The following is a 25,404-nucleotide window of genomic DNA, read 5'->3' as shown; positions in this document are numbered from 1 at the left end:
CATTGATCTGGTACTGGTACTCCCTGTATATAGCTCCATTCTTGTGTATTATATTTATTCCTCTAGTTACTATTTTATTTTGGATTATACTTTTTTAAAACTCTGCATCGTTGGGAAAGGTTCGTAAGCAAGCACTTCATTGTAAAGTCTATACCAGTTGTATTCGGCGCATGTGATGAATAAAAATGGTATTTTATATTATTTGATGAAACCATGATGTGATGTATGACAGAATTGGATGTTGCATGCAATTGTGTTTGAATTGCTTCGTGTGTCAGCAAAGTTGCTTAAGATGATGTCACACAAATTGCGTCCAAATTGCTTTGTTTGACACAGGCTTAAGAGTGTCAGTCTCAATTAGCAAATTACTAATCTCATTAACTTTGATTCTGAGGCTATATACAGTATATATATATATTTGCACACACTGCAGCAGGGATTTTGGCCCACTCCTCCATACAGACCTTCTCCAGATCCTTCAGGTTTCGGGGCTGTCGCTGGGCAATACGGACTTTCAGTTCCCTCCAAAGATTTTCTATTGGGTTCAGGTCTGGAGACTGGCTAGGCCACTCCAGGATCTTGAGATGCCTCTTACGGAGCCACTCCTTAGTTGCCCTGGCTGTGTGTTTCGGGTCGTTGTCATGCTGGAAGACCCAGCCACAACCCATCTTCAATGCTCTTACTGAGGGAAGGAGGTTGTTGGCCAAGATCTCGCGATACATGGCCCCATCCATCCTCCCCTCAATACGGTACAGTCGTCCTGTCCCCTTTGCAGAAAAGCATCCCCAAAGAATGATGTTTCCACCTCCATGCTTCACGGTTGGGATGGTGTTCTTGGGGTTGTACTCATCCTTCTACTTCCTCCAAACACGGCGAGTGGAGTTTAGACCAAAAAGCTCTATTTTTGTCTCATCAGACCACATGCCCTTCTCCCATTCCTCCTCTGGATCATCCAGATGGTCATTGGCAAACTTCAGACGGGCCTGGACATGCGCTGGCTTGAGCAGGGGGACCTTGCGTGCGCTGCAGGATTTTAATCCATGACGGCGTAGTGTGTTACTAATGGTTTTCTTTGAGACTGTGGTCCCAGCTCTCATCAGGTCATTGACCAGGTCCTGCCGTGTAGTTCTGGGCTGATCCCTCACCTTTGTCATGATCATTGATGCCCCACGAGGTGAGATCTTGCATGGAGCCACAGACCGAGGGTGACTGACCGTCATCTTGAACTTCTTCCATTTTCTAATAATTGCGTCAACAGTTGTTGCCTTCTCATCAAGCTGCTTGCCTATTGTCCTGTAGCCGATCCCAGCCTTGAGCAGGTCTACAATTTTATCCCTGATGTCCTTACACAGCTCTCTGGTCTTGGCCATTGTGGAGAGGATGGAGTCTGTTTGATTGAGTGTGTGGACAGGTGTCTTTTATACAGGTAATGAGTTCAAACAGGTGCAGTTAATACAGGTAATGAGTGGAGAACAGGAGGGCTTCTTAAAGAAAAACTAACAGGTCTGTGAGAGCCGGAATTCTTACTGGTTGGTAGGTGATCAAATACTTATGTCATGCAATAAAATGCAAATGAATTACTTAAAAATCATACAATGTGATTTTCTGGATTTTTGTTTCAGATTCCGTCTCTCACAGTTGAAGTGTACCTATGATAAAAATTACAGACCTCTACATGCTTTGTAAGTAGGACAACCTGCAAAATCGGCAGTGTATCAAATACTTGTTCTCCCCACTGTATGTGTATATATATATATATATATGAGCTAACTTTAACCCTTTCCTGGGTAACTTATCTAAAACGGAACTCAATGATAATAGGCTGTAATTCTAATAATTCTATTTCTGATAATAACAAACAAGGAATAAATTGATTTTTTAGCAGATTATGTACAGCAGATGCCTTCTCTGGTTTAGCTCAGCTGCAGCAGGGTGCTGTATTCTTCGTGCCACTTCTGCATAGCTGTCTTGCTGGACTGTTGGTCTCTTCTGATTGGGGTGTTGTCTTATTAGCATGGGGAGTAGCGAGATGCTGTCCACTCTGGAAGCACAGCCTCTAGAGAGCTAAGCATTGTTGCTCTGAATAGTGTGGAAGGGCACAACTCCACATGGCAACAGGGTGGACATAGTGATTTTTGTATTAGGAAATCTCTCAGCAGCTCTGGCTGCCACTTGCTGCATTGGAGGACCTACATGTCCTCTCATTGTCATCAAATCATTAGTAGCTGTGTGAATTACAATATGTTCGGCCCCATTTAAGTTGTTGCTTGACAGACTTTTCAAGGCATTTGCTGTTGTTGGGCACCATAGCTTACTGACTGACATGCCAGGGAATAGCAGTTGATCTCTGAGAAATGTCCCATTGGAGTCACATAAAATGGAGGCCATAGGGTGTGCTGCCTGTGTGCTGCTGTTGTGTGCTGTGGTGTCTGGAATGATGTTCTTTGGATGGAACGGGGTGGGGACCATTGGTGGCCTTTCCTTGGGACCACAGGTGGCCTTCCTCTCTCCTGTGGATTCCAGTATGGCTCCGCTGGCTCTGGTGCTGAGATGTGAGAATCTTGGAGAGGTCTGGTAAGACCTATCTGATGAGGGGAATGTGCTGTTGTGGGAGGAGGAGTTGTTCTGGGTCTGGTTACTGACCTCTTGTGCGGAGTCTGTGTGAGTTCCGGAGGTTTACTGTGAGAAGCAGTGGTACTGCCGATGAGGGGAGGGGAGGGTGTGGTAGTGAAGGTTTTGGTAGGCTCCACTCTTAAGAGTGTGGAGGGTGGTTTCTCTGTGTTGTAGCAATTCTATGACTGCTGACAACTCCTTTTGTAGCTCCTCCCTGATGTCAGCTTCGTCTCTCCTTGCGATGCTCTCGACCGTTGCCAGTTTCTGTCTCAGCTCGTCCTTACACTGCCTCAGAACTGTCACCTCACCACGAAGCTCATTCACCTCTAACTCCAGTAGGAAGATACTCCAAAAGGCCTGGGACAGCTGGGACAGGCTGTCACTCTCCATGTCTGTGAGGGTAGCTTGGTTATTAGATATAAGGGTGGGGGGACTTTTGGAATTAACTGATTTCTCATCAAGTCTGTCTTCTGGTTGAAGTGTAGCAGTTAGAGTGCCATTCTCTTCCAAGGTGTCTGCTAGCTCTTTCAGTGATGTAAACTCATGTACTGTATATAGAGGATAAGTGCAGCTTCTACGCCTTGAATCATTACGGTGCCAGAGTTGTAGGTGTTAATGGTGAAGGGTTGATTATCAGGCTCCTATTCATCAAATACCAAGATCTGTCGACCATTAGTGATTCCTCCCTTTCTGGCATGACCAAAGTGTCTACATGCGGTAGAATAGCAAGCAAGAAGTATGCTCTGTATAGAAGAGCAGGTCAGAGATTGTATTCTTGTCTCTGGGTTTTCCCTTAGCAGCATTTGTTTGTGATGCTGTTTAGAATGTTCAGAGTTCTTTTCTACTGGTAAATCAAATGAAATGGGTCAAGCTCCAGCTAATGTTGCCAATGTTATTTTTAGAACTTGTTTTCATTAGAGTTGATTGATTTTCATTCATGCGTGCACTTATTCAAATAATGCACCAACTGTGTACATTGATTTTTAAATAATGCACTTTTTAGCTATGAAATGTGTATTTTAGTGTAATTAACACTGTACACATCAATTACAATGTACCGAATGATTCTACCTCGCCTTTAAGTGCTTTTGTGTCTGTTTGTTTTTTGTTTTTCCTTATCAAGGCCTGTACTGTCTTTTCTCCATAAATCCTCCAAAATAATTCCTCTTTCTGTTGGTTTATCCTCTGTTTTTCCTCATTCTTCTCGTTGTGCATGGAGGAGTCTGAGCATGTCGAAATGACGCATCATATTCAACCTAATTAGTAGGCGATTTTATAGAAAACACACTTGACTCTGTTTTCTCCTACCAAAACATGTGGTCATTCAAGGTTAAATATGTACTCAGACTATAATGGTCAGGGAATACTTACTTTTCCAGGGTCATCTTTAGATCGAGGCACTTTGAGAAAACACTTGTTCAGGGACAGATTATGCCGTATTGAGTTCTGGGAGGGATGAGAGAGGTGAGAGAGGGGAGAGAGAGAGAGGAGAGAGGTGAGAAGAGAGGTGAGAGAGGGGAGAGAGAGAGAGAGAAGAGAGGTGAGAGGTGAGAGGGGGAGAGAGAGGTGAGAGGGAGAGAGAGAGAGAGAGAGAGAGAGAGAGAGAGAGAGAGAGAGAGAGAGAGAGAGAGAGAGAGAGAGAGAGAGAGAGAGAGGAGGGCTGTTAGACACGTCTTCATCACAGCAACATTACAGCATATAATTTTTCACTTGGTCTGTATGACTAAGACAAGTAAATATTTTACTTCAGGGCACGTTACCAGCCTGCCACACACCCTCCCAGGTACCTGTTAGTTAGGCCTACTAGATGTACCTGCATTCTCTATTTCGCCATGCTCTATTGTTTTCCAGGCCAAGAAAAGTTTAAGAGTATTAGATGGTTGACTATGGAATGGAGACAGTATGTGATTTAGCAGTACTAAACATAAAGCATGCCATGACTAGCATCACTGAATTGAATTGGATTTTGGGTTAAAGAAATATATAAAAAAAATACACTGAGTGTAGAAAACATTAGGAACACCTGCTCTTTCCATGACAGACTGACCTGGTGAAATTGTACATTTACATTTTAGTCATTTAGCAGATGCTCTTATCCAGAGCGACTTACAGGTGAAATATACTTCACCTGTTAAATCCTGTTAAATCCACTTCAAATCAGTGTAGATGAAGGGGAAGAGACAGGTTATAGAAGGATTTTAAAGCCTTGACACAATTGAGACGGGGAGAGGGACATCACTGGGACACCTTAACTACAGGTCTAAGCATTGACAGTGACAGACACATCCTGTATGGATAGGGGGTTGAATATGTGTCACTGCTTCAAAACAGCCAAATACATTAACATTCCATTTGATGGAGCACCACCCCACCCTCTTAGTGGAGAATGGGAAATCTGCTGTTAGTGAAGCCCATTGTGTGAGTGATGGGCACAAAGAGATTCAAGAAGAAGGTGCTTCCGCTGTCCCTGGGGACCTAGTGAGGATCTGTGTGTGGAAGAGATGTCTACAGACCGACAAAAAAAACACTATAGTGCAGCAAAGCATGTGGTTGGATTTGAACGAATCGGGTGGATTGACAGACTGGGATTGAAAGGAAACTTAGATAGCAGAAACTAGTGAAAGGTTGGCAGAAAGGTTGGCCATGGTGACCGGCTCCTTCCTTCGTGGATTTGTCGACCCAGTCCTCTTTCACCTATCAGTGGTTATACATGGCAAAACCTCATTTTTTTATTGAATCAGATCTACCTACAATCCTCTTCGCTGCATCAAGCATCCTTGACGTCATCTCCCTAACGTCACATCCGGACAAACATATTCTTCCTCCTAACAAAGCGAAGACCCAACCGTCATCAGAATAATATAAACTAATTTAATTTTATATAATTTCAGTTTATGTGGCAAAACAAGCAATGTGTAGTGTAGAGAATCATTGTGCAATCCAAACCGCTGTGAAATATATTTTCAATACCCCAAAATATTGTATTTTCAGCAGTTTGAAGCTGGTGTACAAAACGGAAAAGTAAAAGACGCAAAAACAAAACTTTAGAACGGGAAGCATAGAAGTTGCGCACATAGAACATATCTACCTCTTCTTAGACCTGCTTTTGTTAGGATCTAGATTTCTGGTACAAACTCCAGGCGGACACCAAGAACACTCAAACTACATTCATTACCTCCAACTGGATGCTTCAGTTGAGAACATAAAGATGCAGAGTCACACAGTCTTTTAACTACAATACAGTACAGTACATTGGGTAATGTCACAGTAGGGTGGGCCAGATGGCGGTCTGGCTCAGTCTTCCCTTCTTGAGATACGATTCAGCTGTCTGCATCCTGTTATCCTCACTCCACTCCCTAGCTACGCTGTTGAAAGTCATCTCCTCACTTCCCACAGCAACTGGACAGTAAGTAACTCAACCTCGACCTTATCATAACCCAGACAGGTGGTTTCTATTCATTTCTGCAAAACATGTTCTAACCCCTGACAAATGGCTCATATCCAACCCTTATAAAAATCATTCTTACACCCTTTTGTACTTCCCCTAGGCCTAAATACAATACACATAGATAATTCAACCTAACCCATAACAGGATAATTACTACTGATACGCTAATTATACAAGAAAAGGTGCTCAGGTCATAACGGTCTCCAACACTTTCAATGAGAATGACAGATCTATAACTCACATTTCTATGTGAATTTGGTCGGGTCGCCCAAAAAGTTACATATTGCAGCTTTAAATATTGTTCAATATAATTCAAAACTCTTATTCTCATTTTAAGCCAAAATGATGCAGTGTCGTTAACATTTAACAGGTATGAACTGTACTCAATCAATTATTTAAAATGCAAGATGAAGCCTTGCAATTGTGGCATTCCAGACCCTTCTGAAATCAACACCACATTTACATTTTAGTCATTTAGCAGACGCTCTTATCCAGAAAACCTTTTTTTTTTTTTTTTATACTGACCCCCCGTGGGACATTTTTTATTTGATCAATTTTAGAATAAGGCTGTAATGTAACAAAATGTGGAAAAAGTAAAGGGGTCTGAATACTTTCAAGGCACTGTACGTCTGTGTTGCCAGGCAACAGAGAATAAACATAAATAATGAATACAACTCAATAAAACATCCATATTGGAGGTATTACAACTTTTTCAGCGGGGACCCACATTTTTTTTCACCACAAATTCTTGTGACCCCACCACCCAAATCGAATGACAACCTTTAAAAAAAAAAGGTACATTTTAATTTTCATGTCAACAAATAACCTTCAATTCATTAAACAAGAGAACCAATACATACATTTACTCAATCATTTATTTTAATTTTTTATTATTATCTTTCTCAATAACGTTTGTATATTGTCCCACAAAATAATCTGTACTCTTGATTTTTGGTTCCCCCCACCAAAAATATAAGAAATACATGTTTTATTTTCTTGTTTTATTTTGTTTTATTTTCTTGTTTTATTTTATTTGGCGACCCCACTGCAATTCCCCGACCCCAACTTTGAATACCACTGATATAAACTATTCTATACAAAATATGTATTTTAGATTGTTCAATTTAAACTAGGGGTGTGAACGTTGAAACATTAAAACGAAATTGAATCATGAACGTAATATTTTTAAATCCCTACACAATTTTATTTTTACCACAAAACTACCACTAACAGGTCCTGATCATCATCATAAAGGGAAAACATTTAATAAATAGGCCTACTTAAAGCAACAATGCTGTGACATTAGTAAAAGGGGATATGCACACTAAACCCGAACAGTACTAGTAAATAATTGGATTAAGTTCTGTAAACATAATATATGTGAAAACGTTGTAGTAACATAATTGTTTTAGGTTCCCACAACATGCACCTCACTTTTGATTTTGTGAGACTGGTATTTTTTTATTCACATGAAATGTATCGGAGAGTTTATGTAAACAAGACTTCTGATGATATATTGACAGGCACACATCTGTCAAGTTTGACCTTGATTACATCTGACGTCATATGCGTCGACGTTCAAAGACATGCATGTGGCATTTCAAAATCGTTCCAACATGGCGGACGGTCCCCGTGACAGTGGATACTTTCTTAATGGTAAGAATGTATTAATGATTATTAACTGCATCGTGTATGTATGATTTGTCGAACTTTGAATGGATATCTGTCAAGCTAGCAATCTGGTTAGGTGGCAAGTGCCAGGCAGGGCTAAAGTTAGCTAGTTATCTAGGCGCCAGGTAGGTTAGCTGGCTAGTGCTAAGCTAGCTAACGTTAGATAGTATGATTTGAAAATGCCGGTGGTGGGGAAGTAACGTTAGGTAACGTTGATGATATATAATCAGTTTAAAGTAATTAATGAAAGCTGGAAATTAAATGCAGGCAAGCCAAGCTCTGGGAGCGCACGTGATGTATGAAAGTGACTGGAGTCAGATGTGTCTCTGCTGGAGTGGACTTCACCAGCTACGAACGAATATACGACCTACAAACGAATATAAGTGCGCACTGTCGCCTGGCGGTTCACGCGGTAAATTAATTACTTTGCTTCGATAGATAACAGTAGCTATACATTTTAATGTTGGAACATTATTTGTGTGGTAGCGTTTTTTGGAGAATATATCCATTGTCAAGATCTCTAGCTACCTCATTTGGCGCATGTCTGCAATTGCTGAGTGCAACGTGACAGGTGCACAAAATGGCGCAGTCTAAGCTTGATTCAATGGCATGCTGCCTAATTACATTTACATTTACATCATTTAGCAGATGCTCTTATCCAGAGCGACTTACAAATTGGTGCATTCAACTTATGATAGCAAGTGGGAAAACCACTTTTTTCCTTCTTTTTTTTAATGGGGGGGTGGGGGAGGGGGGGTAGAAGGATTACTTTATACTATTCCAGGTATTCCTTAAAGAGGTAGGGTTTCAAGTGTCTCCGGAAGGTGGTCAGTGTCTCCGCTGTCCTGGCGTCGTGGGGGAGCTTGTTCCACCATTGGGGTGCCAGAGCAGCAAATAGCTTTGACTGGGCTGAGCGGGAACTGTGCTTCTGTAGAGGTAGGGGAGCTAGCAGGCTAGAGGTGGATGAACGTAGTGCCCTCGTTTGGGTGTAGGGTCTGATCAGAGCCTGAAGATAAGGAGGTGCCGTTCCCCTCACAGCTCCGTAGGCAAGCACCATGGTCTTGTAGTAGATGCGAGCCTCAACTGGAAGCCAGTGGAGTGTGCGGAGGAGTGGGGTGACATGAGAGAACTTGGGAAGGTCGAACACCAGACGGGCTGCAGCGTTCTGGATAAGTTGTAGGGGTTTAATGGCACAGGCAGGGACCCCAGCCAACAGCGAGTTGCAGTAATCCAGACGGGAGATGACAAGTGCCTGGATTAGGTCCTGTGCCGCTTTCTGTGTAAGGTAGGGTCATACTCTGCGAATGTTGTAGAGCATGACCGCTTTGATGTTAGCAGAGAACGACAGGGTGTTGTCCAGGGTCACGCCAAGGCTCTTTGCACTCTGGGAGGAGGACACAATGGAGTTGTCAATTACAATGCAGTACTTAGATTTTTGAAAGTTAAAACGAATTCTGAATTAGTTATGTACTATTCAAATAACATATCCTTATTTTCTGACATTGATATTTGGCTTGGGTGTGAAACATAAATATTTTCTGTAATTCTCTGAAAGAACAGTAGTAGGCCTACATACTTTGACGTAAAGACTCGTTTCCAACCCTAAGAATGTTACCACTACAAATTGTAATACTAATTCTTTATTGATACTTTCTCTCTACAGGATCTTGGTGCTCTAGACAGAAGGCCAGTAGTTAAAGGTAAGCTTAGGTTGAAATGACCTGAGATGGACAACATAATATGTTTTTGTCAGTTGGAGTCAGTGGGGGCTGCCTCAGTTCAGCAAAATTGCTCAGATATATCTTGTGAATAACAATGTTTATTTTATCTGCAGTCACTTTGAGTCATGGTATGTAGAACATCTTCATTCCAACGACCTATCATCTACACAAGTTAGCCTGTCTGTCCAATTGCAATCTGAGCTCAACGACACTGTCACCCTTTCTGCATACAACATTGTTGGCCAGCTGCTGTTGACCCCAAGAGGTTAATGCGAGTGAGACAGAGTTGAAAATGTTATGGTGAGTCATTATTTGTTATGTACCTAGTGTTACCATTTGTATTGTTTTGATAGTCCAAGTGCAACCTCTCAATGTTGTATTCTTCCTCAGCAATGGCAGCTGCAGCTCCTCAAGCATGATACTTTGCGTTGTTGATGCTGACCATACAAGGAAGATAAACCTCAGTTCCAGCATCTGTTGATGACTTGATAAACATTTTGAAGGACAAGTTTGAGTTTGACGACGACCTCCGCTTGCTGTATGATGACCCTGACTTTGACGGACAACTTACCTGCTTGATGAACATTGAGGAGTTGCAACAAAAGGCACCACTGCACCTTATAGTGGAAGGGGGAGATACAAGTTCTACAGCTCTTGTTATGAAACACCCCTGTCAGAAAGAGGCAGGATCTGACACTGGGTGGAATGGATGGAAGAACAGCATCAAATTCAAGATGGGTAACTACAGAACCAAGTTGAGGAGCGCAGGATGCCAGGAGGTCTCCGTAAACACAGGAAAAAGAAGAAGAAGCAATTCAGAGAATGAACCACCGCACTCAAACATAAAGCTGGCTGAAGTTAACTTTCTGCCACACTCCCCCCTTGGACAGGACGTGGGGAGTCTTGAAACGCTGAGGCAGGAAATGGTCCAAGAACTTCAGAAGATGGAAAGGAACTTACCCCTGATCGATAGGAAGATGCAGACCACATTCGCCCTGCGGCGCCAGGGTATAGTCACCGACACTCCAACTGTAAAGGAGTTCCTTGATCTCTGGCCTGCTCTGCGCACGGAGACGCAGATAAAACTGCAATGCTGTTTTTACACAAATTTGACCTGCTTTAATATATTAGTTATACTGCATTAAATTGTGATACTGTGTTCCAAACTTGTGATAACTTCTAAATACTGTCCTTTGTTGTCTTTCTATTCCAAATGTACAGTACCAGTCAAACGTTTGGACACACCTACTCATTCAAGGGGTTTTCTTTATTTTTTCTATTTCCTACATTGTATAATAATAGTGAAGACATCAAAACTATGAAATAACACATATGGAATCATGTAGTAACCAAAAAAGTGTTAAACAAATCTAAATATATTTTATACTTGAGATTCTTCAAATAGCCTCCCTTTGCCTTGATGACAGCTTTGCACACTCTTGGCATTCTCTCAACCAGCTTCATGAGGAATGCTTTTCCAACAGTCTTGAAGGAGTTCCCACATATGCTGAGCACTTGTTGGCTGCTTTTCGTTCAGCGGTCCAACTAATCCCAAACCATCTCAATTCGGTTGAGGTCGGGTGATTGTGGAGGCTAGGTCATCTGATGCAGCACTCCATCACTCTCCTTGGTCAAATAGCCATTACACAGCCTGGAGGTGTGTTTTGGGTCATTGTCCTGTTGAAAAACAAATGATAGTCCCACTAAGAGCAAACCAGATGGGATGGCGTATCGCTGTAGAATGCTGTGGTATCCATGGTGGTTAAGTGTGCCTTGAATTCTAAATAAATCACAGACAGTGTAACCAGCAATGCACCCCCACACACTAACACCTCCTCCTCCATGATTTACGGTGGGAACTACACATGCGGAGATCATCCGTTCACACACTCCGCGTCTCACAAAGACACGGCAGTTTGAACCAAAAATCTCAAATTTGGACTCCAGAACAAAGGACACATTTCCACCGGTCTAATGTCCATTGCTTGTGTTTCTTGGCCCAAGCAGGTCTCTTCTTCTTATTGGTGTCCTTTAGTAGTGGTTTCTTTGCAGCAATTCGACCATGAAGGCCTGATTCACACAGTCCCCTCTGAACAGTTGATGTTGAGATGTGTCTGTTACTTGAACTCTGTGAAGCACTTATTTGGGCTGCAATATCTGAGGCTGGTAAATTTTCCGTATCGACTGACCTTCATGTCTTAAAGTAATGATGGACTGTCGTGTCTCTTTACTTATTTGAGCTGTTCTTGCCATATTATGGACTTGGGCTTTTACCAAATAGGGCTATCTTCAGTATACCCCCCCCCCCCCCCCCCCCTTGTCACAACAGAACTGATTGGCTCAAACGCATTAAGACGGAAAGAAATTCCACAAATTAACTTTTAACAAGGCACACCTGTTAATTGAAATGCATTCCAGGTGATTACCTCATGAAGATAGTTGAGAGAATGCCAAGAGTGTGCAAAGCTGTCATCAAGGCAAAGGGAGGCTATTTGAAGAATCTCAAATATAAAATATATTTTGATTTATTTAACACTTTTTTGGTTACTACATGATTCCATGTGTTATTTCATAGTTTTGAGGTCTTCACTATTATTCTACAATGTAGAAAATAGTAAAAAATAAAGAAAAACCCTTGAATGAGTAGGTGTGTCCAAACTTTTGACTGGTACTGTATATATAAAAGTACATATTAGGGCTGGCAATTGCCAGGGACCTCACGATACGATATCACAATACTTAGGTACCGATACGATATGTATTGTGATTCTCACGATTCTATATGTTTTTGATACTGTGATTTTATTGTGATTCGATGTTCCAAACATATTGCTCACCATATGTCTGCTGCACAGGGAAACGAGAGCCATGAGAAAACAAGTTTTGATCAGCCATGGAAATAGAAGTGCTGAAAACAAATTGGCTCCCTATTTAAAAAGACGATGCAGACCAAGCTATGAAGGAAAAATACTGGAGTTTTGGTGCAGGTACAGCAAACTAGCGCAAAAATAATATTGTGATATTGTCAAAACTATAAATAGTCAAAAATAATATCCCAATAGTTAACTGTATCGATTTTTTCCTCTTTCACTAATATTTATGCAGGTATGCATGTAAACACATGGTATGTCATAATAGCTCATAGTGACATGAAACTAAACACACTTTTATTACCGGCCCAGCAGAGCACCTCTTTCCATGACAGCTGGTATCAAACGAGCAGTTGAGATCCCAAATGGCACACGCATCCCATGTCCTGCTGCCTCATACCATGTGGACGTGTTATGACCTTGACGAGTTATCAGATTACACTCAGTGTTTCCTGTCACTAATGTGCTTGTGTTGGTTTCAACCCAGCCTCTCCTGCCTGCGCATCCACATTATCATACAAAGCAAACGCGTGCTTGGGCTGATACCCATCTCCTCTAGCTGAGCCGCACCACTGTAATCTGTAGACTGTACATGTATGCCTACCTGAGTGGGAGTGTCTCTTACTCACTGTGAGTGAGTGTGTGTGTGAGTGTGTGTGAGTGTGCATGCTTACGTGTTTGTGTGTGTGTGTGTTGTACAAGCTCTTTTAGTTGTACATCATCAGTATATTCTCAAAATCAAATAATCCAGAGACTGCTTGGGCTCCATGTCTGTCTCCCACTGTGTGCAGCTGATAGTAATCACCTTGACTGTAATGAATTCGCTCACGTTCCCTTTGATGCAGATTACCGTTTCAACCACAGCATCTGCACTGGGCCAGGTACATCTGGGAGTACATTTTTACAGTTTGAGGATGAGCAGTGGGCCTATTAGTCCTTGGGCCAGATTATACTGTATATTTCATCATCTGGTCGTCTGGAGTCGACGAGATTTACATGCACAATACAGCATTCCTGTATTCCTAGGATGTCTAGTAAGTTAGTTCCTTAAAGGGATAGTCCAACGTTAATCACACCCTTCATGCGTTCAAAAGAAAATGCAGCCGTCAATCCCAAACGAATGGGAAAGATGAGCACCACCTAATGCCATGCAGTCTAACAAACGGATTCTTAAGTAAACCAACCCTTTAATGCACCCCAAATGCTCCCTCACACTTCCATTCCTCTATTTCCACCCCTTACCTTCCAGCCGCTGCCTGCCTCCAGGTAGTAGGGGAAGTTGTCGCAGATCCACTGGTAGATCTCGCTGAGGGTCATCCTCTTGTGTGGTGAGCCGTTAATGGCAAAGGTGATGAGGCTGGCGTAGCTGTAGGGTGGCTTGCCGTCCCGGTGCCGGGCTGCCTCCTCCTGGTCCAGTGTGGTGCCCGGGTACAGCGGGGCGCTCTTCTTGCCCGGCCCGTGGCCATGATGCCCGCGGGGGTGGTGGTGGTGCCCTGCGTCGGACTTCTGGATGGCCGCCCGCATGGTGAGCTGAGGAAGCCAGTCCATGGAGGTCAGGCTGCTCCCTAGTTCAGAGGTCATGGTGGTGGTGGTGAAGGGTTGTGGGAGTTGGGAGGGGAGTGACTCAGGGGCAGGGGGATGCTCTCCTTTGGCTCACTGGATTGCTGTTGCACAGCGGTCCCGGGTGAATTCTGGAAGAAAAGGAGAATGTTTGCTATACAACTGCTCATTTTGATGGAACAAACTGCATAACAGATATGTTGTTTTTGATCATAGCCAAAAATGACAGTATTGGGTGGATAAAGGAGAACACTAGAATAAACGTACAGATACATGGTTTGAAGCTGACTGGGCTACGGATGAATAGATGTGTCAGGATATAGATTTCGTTCTTTATGTTATTATTTTCATGGAATGGTCCAGATTTCAGCACAGCAAATACTGTGTCTGGCATAGCCTCCCTCAATTTAAAGATGCACTACAAGGCAAATTGGCCAGTGTTAACAAGTGTTCATTTTCTTGGTGTTACATTTTTAGTGTTAAGAGGTGTTGATTTAAGAGTTGTTTTTACACCCTCTCCCAGGTGAGAGGTTGGGCGGTGGCACTGAGCAGGGTTGATTGAGCTCCCGGTTTTAACTTGAAACTTCCTTTTCATCTAATTGCCGACGGTGCAAGGGCAGCTGGAATTGCGCAGCATTGAAAGGTAAGTAATATGTTCATTGTTTAATAAGTTAGCTGGTGGCCAAACTTCTTATATCGGCTAAGTGAATGGTTGAGATCTTTGTTTGTAGATATAGCTACATCTGCAAAGTTTAGATTTAAAGGTTGCTAGCTAGCTAACGTGGTTAGTTAACATTAGCACTAGATTAATAAGCTAAATGTTGGCGGGAACTTTGTCTCAACTTCGTTATTTCGCTAAAATTAGCAAACTATTCGATTTGAGAAAATGAATCGAAATCCAAAAGGATCAGAGTTAGGCTGTACCGTTAGGTGATTTCAAACATGTGCGTGTTGAGTTCACGAGGCCAACTAAAATGTGTGGTGCAGCAGGTGCATGGTGTTAACTGGGGTGTGGCCTAGTGTGATCAATTTGAGCCTCATTTGGTGCAGCATGTAACTAGCCAGGAAGTGAAGGTAACAACATCGCTAATATCTACTCATTTGTTCTTCAAAACGCATATAACTAAGAATGTTTGTCTGGCCAAAAATGGTTAGATAGCTAGCTAGATAGCTAGCTACAACACCGACCTCAACATCTTGTAACTTAGCGCTAACGTTAGCTAACTAGTGCACCTGGCCAGGCGTGATAGGGTTGTCCTCTGTCATTTAAATTAACATGTCTATGGTGTGTGCTTGTTGTTGATCACAGATCAGACATTGTGTTCAAGCCAATATGGCTTGAAATGTATTGGCCAGTTTCTTTCCTATAGATTTGAGTGGTGGTGGTAACTGTTTGTAGCTAGTTAGATAGCTAGCTAGCTTGGTTGATTTCACTGAAATATTGCCTTGCCAAGCCCCAGACCCGCAGGCATTCAGACACCTGTTACATCATTAAAGTGGCATTTGGAACAAATGGTTGATCCACTGCAGGGAAGACAAAGGGGAGAGGGTATAAGGGGGCATTTTGTGTGATTGTTTCTATATGTACGGCTACACCATAAAATGTTTGCAACCAAATTTAACTTAAATATGACATTGTGTGTAATTGCATTTTGCAGGAGTGCAGTGTAACCTGTAGGTGAAGGTCCAATACCAAAAATGCAAGAAGTTCATGAAGTTGCAGCCTGGGTTCTCTTATGGAGACTTAATCAATCAAGGTGAACTGTCTGATGTATTTTCTTAAATTGAACCCTTGGGCTTGATTTGGGTCAGACCCATTCTGTTGCCCCCTAAGTGGCTTATCTCCCTGTATTCTGATTAGTCTCTCTTTTTTGAAGTCCAAAATATGTTTGGACTGCCCTCTGCAGCACAAATACATTTTTGATGATTCCCAAACTGAGGTGGAGGAGGATGTCCTGCTGGACCTGATTGAGGCCAATCCAGACCTGTGTCTCACAATCAAAGATATTTGATGAAGGTATCTTTCTACAGTCTCACATAATGATATCAAATAACATGAATGTATAGATTGATTGCTTTGATCCATTGTGCTCAGACTTCTCCTGCAGGCTGTTCGACACCTAGTTCGTGCACAGACACATTATCCCTCTCGTCAAGTGATTTAGACCTGAGATCTCCAGAAAGACCGTCTAAAAAGGCCAACACAACCTTAGGAGATGAGGCCATCGACTCCTCAGCAGCAAAAGAGGTATAATGATAACTGATATTGGATGTTGATAATCCCATTTCTGTGTTTGCTCCTCATGGAGATTCAGACAGCATAAACCAACCCTAAATTGTTTAAGTTTTCTCTTGTCTTAATAGATGGTCCGTGATGCCCTGACTAGTAGACCTGGTGGGCAAGACGTATTAAAAGAGTACCAGACAACCTAAACATTGGACCACAGAACCAGGAGAGAACTTCCATCTTAGTCAGCATCATGAAAGAGATGCAAGGGTAAGCATCATGAAAGAGATGGAAGGGTAAGCTTCTCATTAGCCAATCTGGCCACAAACAATGGATCAAAGCATTCAAACTATACATTGTTATTTGGCATCATTGAGACTGTAGAAAGATACAGTACCTTCATCAACAAAACTTTGGTTAAACATATTTGGCAGTATCATTTACTGTTTTTGAGCAGGAGGCTTCCCACTCGTCAACAGAGAGAACGTTATCCTCTTGGAATTGTGACCCTCTTTACTTCGTTAAGATCCCTTAATATTTTGACACTTGTTCTGTGGACTGAAAGGGGCATCAAACAGTCATAGAATCAAGTCTAAAAATAATAACCATTTGACTACCAGGTTGGTCACCTTTTTCCCCACATCAAAGGAACACTTCTATGATCCTGACACGGGCAAAGGATATCTGAATTATCGCCTGAAGACGGTATCAATGAAGACCTCACGTCGACCCATCAAGAAGAGTATTTCACCCCAGTCGGGAGGCCCAACCCATAGGAGGAAGACTGACCTGGACCACCAGCTTGTTGGTGATGCTTGCAAGGAGGCCATATCATTCGTTGTCCACTCGTTGTCCAAAACAAATCTATCAGAAGATGAAGGAGGTGTTCCAGTATCACCAGGAGCTAGTGTATAGTCCAGACAGAAGCACAGATGTCCTCATAGTCCTTCCCAGGTTTCTGGACGTCAAAGGATTGGTGAGTGATGTAGTATGTCTTGGAATCAGAACTACAGGCTATTTTTCTGATTGAGACATGATTGTGTGTTGGTCATGAAGTTGAGTTGATCCACTTTGTTTTAGGTGAATCAGGACTTTTTGCTGATGTTCGACGATGAAACATCCTCTAAGCTCCTTGAAAAGTGGGACACTGTATTGAAGCCTAAAGTCATCAAACTGGCAGAATCCCTGATTACGACCACCGATTTGCGTCGCCTCCTGAAGTCCGCAGAAAAACGGACAGAGAATGACATAGAAACCAGTAAGTGGATTCTCTCGTGGGTAGTGCAATGTTTCAAACTCAGCTATATTATTTTATGTGATTTGGGGTGTTTGCCTTTTCTTGCCCTCAGACTGGGACAATTATATGTCCTCCCTGCTGCTGCTGCTTCATCTCCTCCCACCACCAGCAGGCGGGAAGAGGACCAAGATCAGTGCCAGTGATGCTGTGGGCAGACTAGTACACTTTCATAAGGTAAGATGATACAGTAATTGTTGTGTAATTTCTTTTTTGGGTTGTCTCTTCATGATCTTAACATGTGGATAGTGACTTAAAAAGACCCTTTGTGTGTTGCAGTCATTCTGCAGCATTGAAGACCATCTTGATTGGAGCCATGGTCGACAGCCATACCTCCATGCCGTCGGAAGAAGACGGAGCAAGATTGACAACTACTACATTGTGGTGGACAAGAGGCTTGTTCCCTGCCAGGCAACTAGTGGTCTGTGTGCGTTTGATGAACTGTTCAAAGCCCACTTTGTCTTTAACCTGACGTATGATGATACTCTTGTCAACTTCTACACATTTGTGCAGACAACCATCTACAACATTGATGTAGGCAAAACAAGAGAGGCCCCTAGCATGATAGAGTTGAGGACAAAACTTCTTAACTAGATAAATGTATGTTACGGTGCTTTTGTTGTCAAGCGTTGCACAGAAACAGCCAGTCATTGATTTCTCATTTGAGAATTGAGCATAGCTTCTATCCCTCCACCAAGTTTAGAATGGTCTGTGCTCAAGATAGTTTTAGACGGCAGTTTTCAACGTACTCAGGTTTCAGAAAACATTTGAATAGTGTTCATAAGGATATCGGTCAAGTAGTTGATGCATTGAGCTTAGAAGGGCCCTCTCATGTTGCTGATTTTACAGTCCAGTTAGAAGCTACACAAATGGGTGGTGACGTTGGTGTCCCACATGATAACACTCAAAGTGATTTGTTTTGAGAAGAATGGACAGTCTTGCTAAAGATATGTGTGCCAAGTTGCAAGCTAGTGGTGTTGCAAATAGTGTTGTGTCAACAGTAGTGTGTGATTTAGAAGAGCTTACTACTGGTCTGCACTCCCAAATTAAACAAGAAGTTCTGTCAGTTATTCCTATGGATAAGCCCCTCTACATCTACTGTAAATTATAGTTTTGAGAACTTTGAAAACTCATTTGCCAGTTTTAACACAGAAACCAAGAGAAAATAGTACTTCAACCAAAAATGGGGTGTTGTGGAGCGAGTAGAAGTAGTGTTGGGAGTTAGATATGATAGCAGGCGAAATAAACAAACAGGCATGTATGATCAAGTCCCAGTGAAAGACACTATTGTATATATTCCTATACTGGAAACATTGACGTTTATGTGTCGCAATTCTGAAATCTGTAAGTTATTGGAAAATGCACCTAGGGATATATCTGTGGAAGACACTTACGAAGACTTTTGTGATGGAAGTTACTTTAAAACTCATCCCTTGTTCTCAAAACATAGAAATGCTTTACAGATCCAATTGTACTATGATGACTTTGAAACTGCCAACCCGCTTGAATCCAAGTGTAGTGTTCCACAAGACAGGCGCCATTTATTTTGTCCTCAGGAATCTGCCACCCAAGTTTAACTCTGCTGTGATTAATATTTATTTAGTGTAATTATTTCATTATCAAGATCTAAAGAAATATGGCTTTGATGCCATTCTATAGCCCTTGGTTAATGATGTTAAAAAACTGGAGAGTGATGGTGTAAATTTGCCTTTTTCAACTGATAGGGTTTATGGCACTATCTGCCAAATAACTGGAGACAATTTGGGGATGCACGCAGTCCTTGGTTTCACAGAGTCCTTCAGTGGTCATTACTTTTGCCGGTTCTGTTTGATAGAAAAGTCTATTGCTCAGACGTTTTACAGTGAGGATGACCCTAAGATTGTCTTGCGTGGTAAAGTTTCATTTGAAATGCATTTGAATCAGTTGCAATCACGCCTGTGATGCACCAATTTCATTCTGATGCGCCTGTGCCGCACTGTTTTCACTGTGATGTGCCTGTGATGCATCACAGGCGCCTCGGTACATGTACTATATGTGATGCACTGTTTTCATTCTGATGCGCCTGTAATGCACTGTTTTCACTTTGGCCTAAATAAATTAAACAAAGCAGAATCACTACTTTTGTAAATAATCCTTTAATGCTCCTTTTTAAGTCACCTAAAACTTGCAGGCTTGATATATGAGTGGGAGAGAACCAGACAAAAAATGGTTATTTCCTAGCATGAAAATGTGGTACTTCTTGGTGTCAATTCAGTTACAGGATGCATTCTCTAGAGTTGATCCTTAACACTGAAAGGTGTTGCTGCTTAATACTGAGGGTGTTAAACACTCCCATGGGTTATTTGAACAACATCTGAAATGTTATATTTTAACAATCCAAGTGTTTAAATATGAACACTACCAAAAGTGTTAAATTAACACCGATGAGAGTGGCCCTATATAAACACTGGGCGGCAGGTAGCTTAGTGGTTAAGAGCGTTGTGCCAGTAACCAAAAGGTCGCTGGTTCTAATCCCAGAGCCGACTAGGTGAAGAAATCTGTCGATGTGCCCTTGAGCAAGGCACTTAACCCTAATTGCTCCTGTAAGTCGCTCTGGATAAGAGCGTCTGCTAAATGACTAAAATGTAAAAATGTGTTAAAATTAACACTTTCAAATTTGCTGTGTATGCTAAATCTCTCTGCCATGTCCTGGTTGCTACAATTCTAATAGTTCTCCAAATTTCAGTTTGTGACTAAACAAGCAAGTATAGTGTAGCGAGTCATTGTACCATCTAAAACGCTGTGAAATATATTTTTCATAACCAAAAATATTGTATTTTTAGCTGTTTGAAGCTGATGTACAAAAACAAAAGTAAAAGATGCAAAAACTAAACTTAAGAGCGAGAAGCATAGAAATAGCGCACATAGAACAGATCTACCTTTCTTTTTAGACTTGCTTTCAACGAGAATGACAGATCTATAAGTTACAATTCTATGTAAATGTGGTCGCGTCGGCCAAAAAGTTACATATTGCTGCTTAAAAATATATATTTTATATAGCCTAGCAACTGTTTCCTCTGTCTAAACTTCACTCAAACCTGTACAATTGACCATAAAAAACAAAGACAGCAGCAAAAAATATTATTTGGTGTAAAATTCTTACTCTTTTAGTTTCTTTCCAGCTCTCCTCTGGCCCAAGCATCTGTGGAATGTACTGTACCCAAAGGTAGAGTAGTCCTTCTATGGTGCATGTTCATGCACTCCTCATTCAGGCTCCAATGCAGTAAAACAGAAAGCACACAAAGGTGAGTTTGTAAAGTCCTGGCTGACAACACTCATTCGCGAAACATCACAATAAAAAAGGCCTTTGGAATATCACAAAGCCACCCACCACAACAGCAACAATTTTCCTCAGAGTTCTGTCTTTCCAGCTTCCCTCTGTCATTCTCACTCCAACAAAGTGGAAATGGCAACTCGATCTGCAGCGTGACTAAAAGCTGGGGAATTGTTTTCACAACTGCCTACCAAATGGGGGAACAGCTTGGGAGGAATTCCAACTCTTCAGTGAACCCGGAAGCCCAGAATAGGGTTGAATATTTTCCCTTTATTTTAGAAATGTTCCATCCCGAGAATAAATAACTTTTCTCCCGGGTAACCCCGTATTTCCCACCAAACCGGAAGTGTCATTCAAAAGCATTATAAAGCATATAAATACTGTATATCTGCATTTGATTAGAGCTTTGATCAGCATGAAAATTCAAACCTGATGCTACCTGAGCCTGAAGATGAGCCATTTATTAAATACATTTTATGAGCCCTACATTAACATTTAATGAGCCCATGCCCAAATGATTGTGCCATTATCCAATACATACAGTTGAAGTCGGAAGTTTACATACACCTTAGCCAAATACATTTAAACTCAGTTTTTCACAATTCCTGACATTTAATCCTAGTAGAAATTCCCTGTCTTGCTCAGTTAGGATCACCACTTTATTTTAAGAATGTGAAATGTCAGAATAATAGTAGAGAGAATGATTTATTTCAGCTTTTATTTATTTCATCATATTCCCAGTGGGTCAGAAGTTTACATACACTCAATTAGTATTTGGTCTCATTGCCTTTAAAAATTGTTTAACTTGGGTCAAACATTGTGGGTAGCCTTCCACAAGCTTCCCACAACAAGTTTGGTGAATTTTTGCCCATTCCTCCTGACAGAGCTGGTGTAACTGAGGCAGGTTTGTAGGCCTCCTTGCTCGCACACGCTTTTTCAGTTCTGCCCACAAATGTTCTATAGGATTGAGGTCAGGGCTTTGTGATGGCCACTCCAATACATTTTACATTTACATTTTAGTCATTTAGCAGACGCTCTTATCCAGAGCGACTTACAGGAGCAATTAGGGTTAAGTGCCTTGCTCAAGGGCACATTTACGTCATTTAGCAGACGCTCTTATCCAGAGCGACTACAAATTGGTGCATTCACCCTATAGCCAGTGGGATAACCACTTTACAATTATACTTTTTTTTTTTTTTTTTTTTTGGGGGGGGGGGGGGGGGGGGGGGGCAGAAGGATTACTTTATCCTATCCCAGGTGTTCCTTAAAGAGGTGGGGTTTCAAATGTCTCCGGAAGGTGGTGAGTGACTCCGCTGTCCTGGCGTCGTGAGGGAGCTTGTTCCACCATTGGGGTGCCAGAGCAGCGAACAGCTTTGACTGGGCTGAGCGGGAACTATGCTTCCGCAGAGGAAGGGGAGCCAGCAGGCCAGAGGTGGATGAACGCAATGCCCTCGCCTGGGTGTAGGGACTGATCAGAGCCTGAAGGTACGGAGGTGCCGTTCCCCTCACTGCTCCATAGGCAAGCACCATGGTCTTGTAACGGATGCGAGCTTCAACTGGAAGCCAGTGGAGTGTGCGGAGGAGGGGGGTGACGTGAGAGAACTTGGGAAGGTTGAACACCAGACGGGCTGCGGCATTCTGGATGAGTTGTAGGGGTTTAATGGCACAGGCAGGGAGCCCAGCCAACAGCGAGTTGCAGTAATCCAGACGGGAGATGACAAGTGCCTGGATTAGGACCTGTGCCGCTTCCTGTGTAAGGCAGGGTCGTACTCTCCGAATGTTGTAGAGCATGAACCTGCAGGATCGGGTCACCGCCTTGATGTTGGCGGAGAACGACAGGGTGTTGTCCAGGGTCACGCCAAGGCTCTTCGCACTCTGGGAGGAGGACACAACGGAGTTGTCAACCGTGATGGCGAGATCATGGAACGGGCAGTCCTTCCCCGGGAGGAAGAGCAGCTCCGTCTTGCCAGGGTTCAGCTTGAGGTGGTGATCCGTCATCCATACTGATATGTCGGCCAGACATGCAGAGATGCGATTCGCCACCTGGTTATCAGAAGGGGGAAAGGAGAAGATTAGTTGTGTATCGTCAGCGTAGCAATGATAGGAGAGGCCATGTGAGGATATGACAGAGCCAAGTGACTTGGTGTATAGGGAGAAAAGGAGAGGGCCTAGAACTGAGCCCTGGGGGACACCAGTGGTGAGAGCACGTGGTGCGGAGACAGCTTCTCGCCACGCCACTTGGTAGGAGCGACCGGTCAGGTAGGACGCAATCCAGGAGTGAGCCGCGCCGGAGATGCCCAGCTCGGAGAGGGTGGAGAGGAGGATCTGATGGTTCACTGTATCAAAGGCAGCAGACAGGTCTAGAAGGACAAGAGCAGAGGAGAGAGAGTTAACTTTAGCAGTGCGGAGAGCCTCCGTGACACAGAGAAGAGCAGTCTCAGTTGAATGACCAGTCCTGAAACCTGACTGGTTTGGATCAAGAAGGTCATTCTGAGAGAGATAGCAAGAGAGTTGGCTAAAGACGGCACGCTCAATAGTTTTGGACAGAAAAGAAAGAAGGGATACTGGTCTGTAGTTGTTGACATCAGTGGGATCGAGTGTTGGTTTTTTGAGAAGGGGTGCAACTCTCGCTCTCTTGAAGACGGAAGGGACATGGCCAGCGGTCAAGGATGAGTTGATCAGCGAGGTGAGGTAGGGGAGAAGGTCACCGGAGATGGTCTGGAGAAGAGAGGAGGGGATGGGGTCAAGCGGGCAGGTTGTTGGGCGGCCTGCAGTCACTAGTCGCAAGATTTTATCTGGAGAGAGAGGGGAGAAGGGGGGGGGGGGGGGGGAGGATTCAGCAGTGAGGAGAATGTGGCAAAGAGCTTCCTAGGGTTAGAGGCAGATGCTTGGAATTTAGAGTGGTAGAAAGTGGCCTTAGCAGCAGAAACAGATGAAGAAAATGTAGAGAGGAGGGAGTGAAAAGATGCCAGGTCGGCAGGGAGTTTAGTTTTCTTCCATTTCCGCTCAGCTGCCCGGAGCTCTGTTCTGTGAGCTCGCAATGAGTCATCAAGCCACAGAGCTGGAGGGGAGGACCGAGCCGGCCGGGAGAATAGGGGACACAGGGAGTCAAAGGATGCAGAAAGGGAGGAGAGGAGGGTTGAGGAGGCAGAATCAGGAGATTGGAGGGAGAAGGATTGAGCAGAGGGAAGAGATGATAGGATGGAAGAGGAGAGAGTAGTGGGAGAGAGAGAGCGAAGGTTGCGGCGGCGCGTTACCATCTGTGTAGGGGCCAATACCTTTACTTTGTTGTCCTTAAGCCATTTTGCCACAACTTTGGAAGTATGCTTGGCGTCATTGTCCATTTGGAAGACCCATTTGCGACCAAGCTTTAACTTCCTGACTGATGTCTTGAGATGTTGCTTCAATATATCCACATAATTTTCCTTCCTCATGATGCCATCTATTTTGTGAAGTGCACCAGTCCCTCCTGCAGCAAAGCACCCCCATAGCATGATGCTGCCACCCCCGTGCTTCACGGTTGGGATGGTGTTCTTCGGCATGCAAGCATCTCCCTTTTTCCTCCAAACATAACGATGGTCATTATTTACATTTTAGTCATTTAGCAGACGCTCTTATCCAGAGCGACTTACAGTTAGTGAGTGCATACATTCTTTTTTTCTTTTTTCATACTGGCCCCCTGTGGGAATCGAACCCAAAACCCTGGCGTTGCAAACGCCATGCTCTACCAACTGAGCTACATCCCTGCCGGCCATTCCCTCCCCTACCCTGGACGACGCCCCATGGGTCTCCCGGTCATGGCCAAACAGTTCTATTTTTGTTTCATCAGACCAGAGGACATTTCTCCAAAAAGTACGATCTTTGTCCCCATGTGCAGTTGCAAACCGTAGTCTGGCTTTTTTATGGCGGTTTTGGAGCAGTGGCTTCTTCCTTGCTGAGCGGCCTTTCAGGTTATGTCGATATAGGACTCGTTTTACTGTGGATATAGATACTTTTGTACCTGTTTCCTCCAGCATCTTCACAAGGTCCTTTGTTGTTGTTCTGGGATTGATTTGCACTTTTCGCACCAAAGTACGTTAATCTCTAGGAAACAGAAAGCGTCTTCTTCCTGAGCGGTATGATGGCTGCGTGGTCCCATGGTGTTTATACTTGCGTACTATTGTTTGTACAGATGAACGTGGTACCTTCAGGCGTTTGGAAATTGCTCCCAAGGATGAACCAGTCTTGTGGAGGTCTACAATTTATTTTCTGAGGTCTTGGCTGATTTCTTTTGATTTTCCCATAATGTCAAGCAAAGAGGCACTGAGTTTGAAGGTAGGCCTTGAAATACATCCACAGGTACACCTCCAATTGACTCAAATGATGTCAATTAGCCTATCAGAAGCTTCTAAAGCCATGACATCATTTTCTGGAATTTTCCAAGCTGTTTAAAGGCACAGTCAACTTAGTGTATGTAAACTTCTGACCCACTGGAATTGTGATACAGTGAATTATAAGTGAAATAATATGTCTGTAAACAATTGTGGAAAAATTACTTGTGTCTTGCACAAAGTAGATGTCCTAACTGACTTGCCAAAACTATAGTTTGTCAACAAGAAATTTGTGGAGTGGTTAAAAAACGAGTTTTAATGACTCCAACCTAAGTGTACGTAAACTTCCGACTTGAACTGTATATGATAGGCTACTG

General features: G+C 43.0%; 1 protein-coding gene across 1 annotated transcript in view; it reads right to left on the bottom strand.

Moving 5' to 3' along the window:
- LOC311149391 (forkhead box protein J3-like) overlaps positions 1-13,904 on the bottom strand; it is a gene marked incomplete at both ends in the record, with an annotated part of 52,462 nt that extends 38,558 nt beyond the window's left edge. The window contains 2 exons of the mRNA XM_084186569.1: positions 3,985-4,059; positions 13,566-13,904. Of these exons, the coding sequence (XP_084042695.1) occupies positions 3,985-4,059; positions 13,566-13,904 (414 nt within the window). The remainder of the gene's footprint in view (positions 1-3,984; positions 4,060-13,565) is intronic.
- Positions 13,905-25,404: the final 11,500 nt, after the last annotated feature.

This window comes from Coregonus lavaretus (genome assembly GCF_964263955.1).
Source record: "Coregonus lavaretus genome assembly, chromosome: 22".
Classification (NCBI taxonomy): Eukaryota; Metazoa; Chordata; class Actinopteri; order Salmoniformes; family Salmonidae; genus Coregonus; species Coregonus lavaretus.
This window is presented reverse-complemented; position numbering and strand designations above follow the sequence as displayed.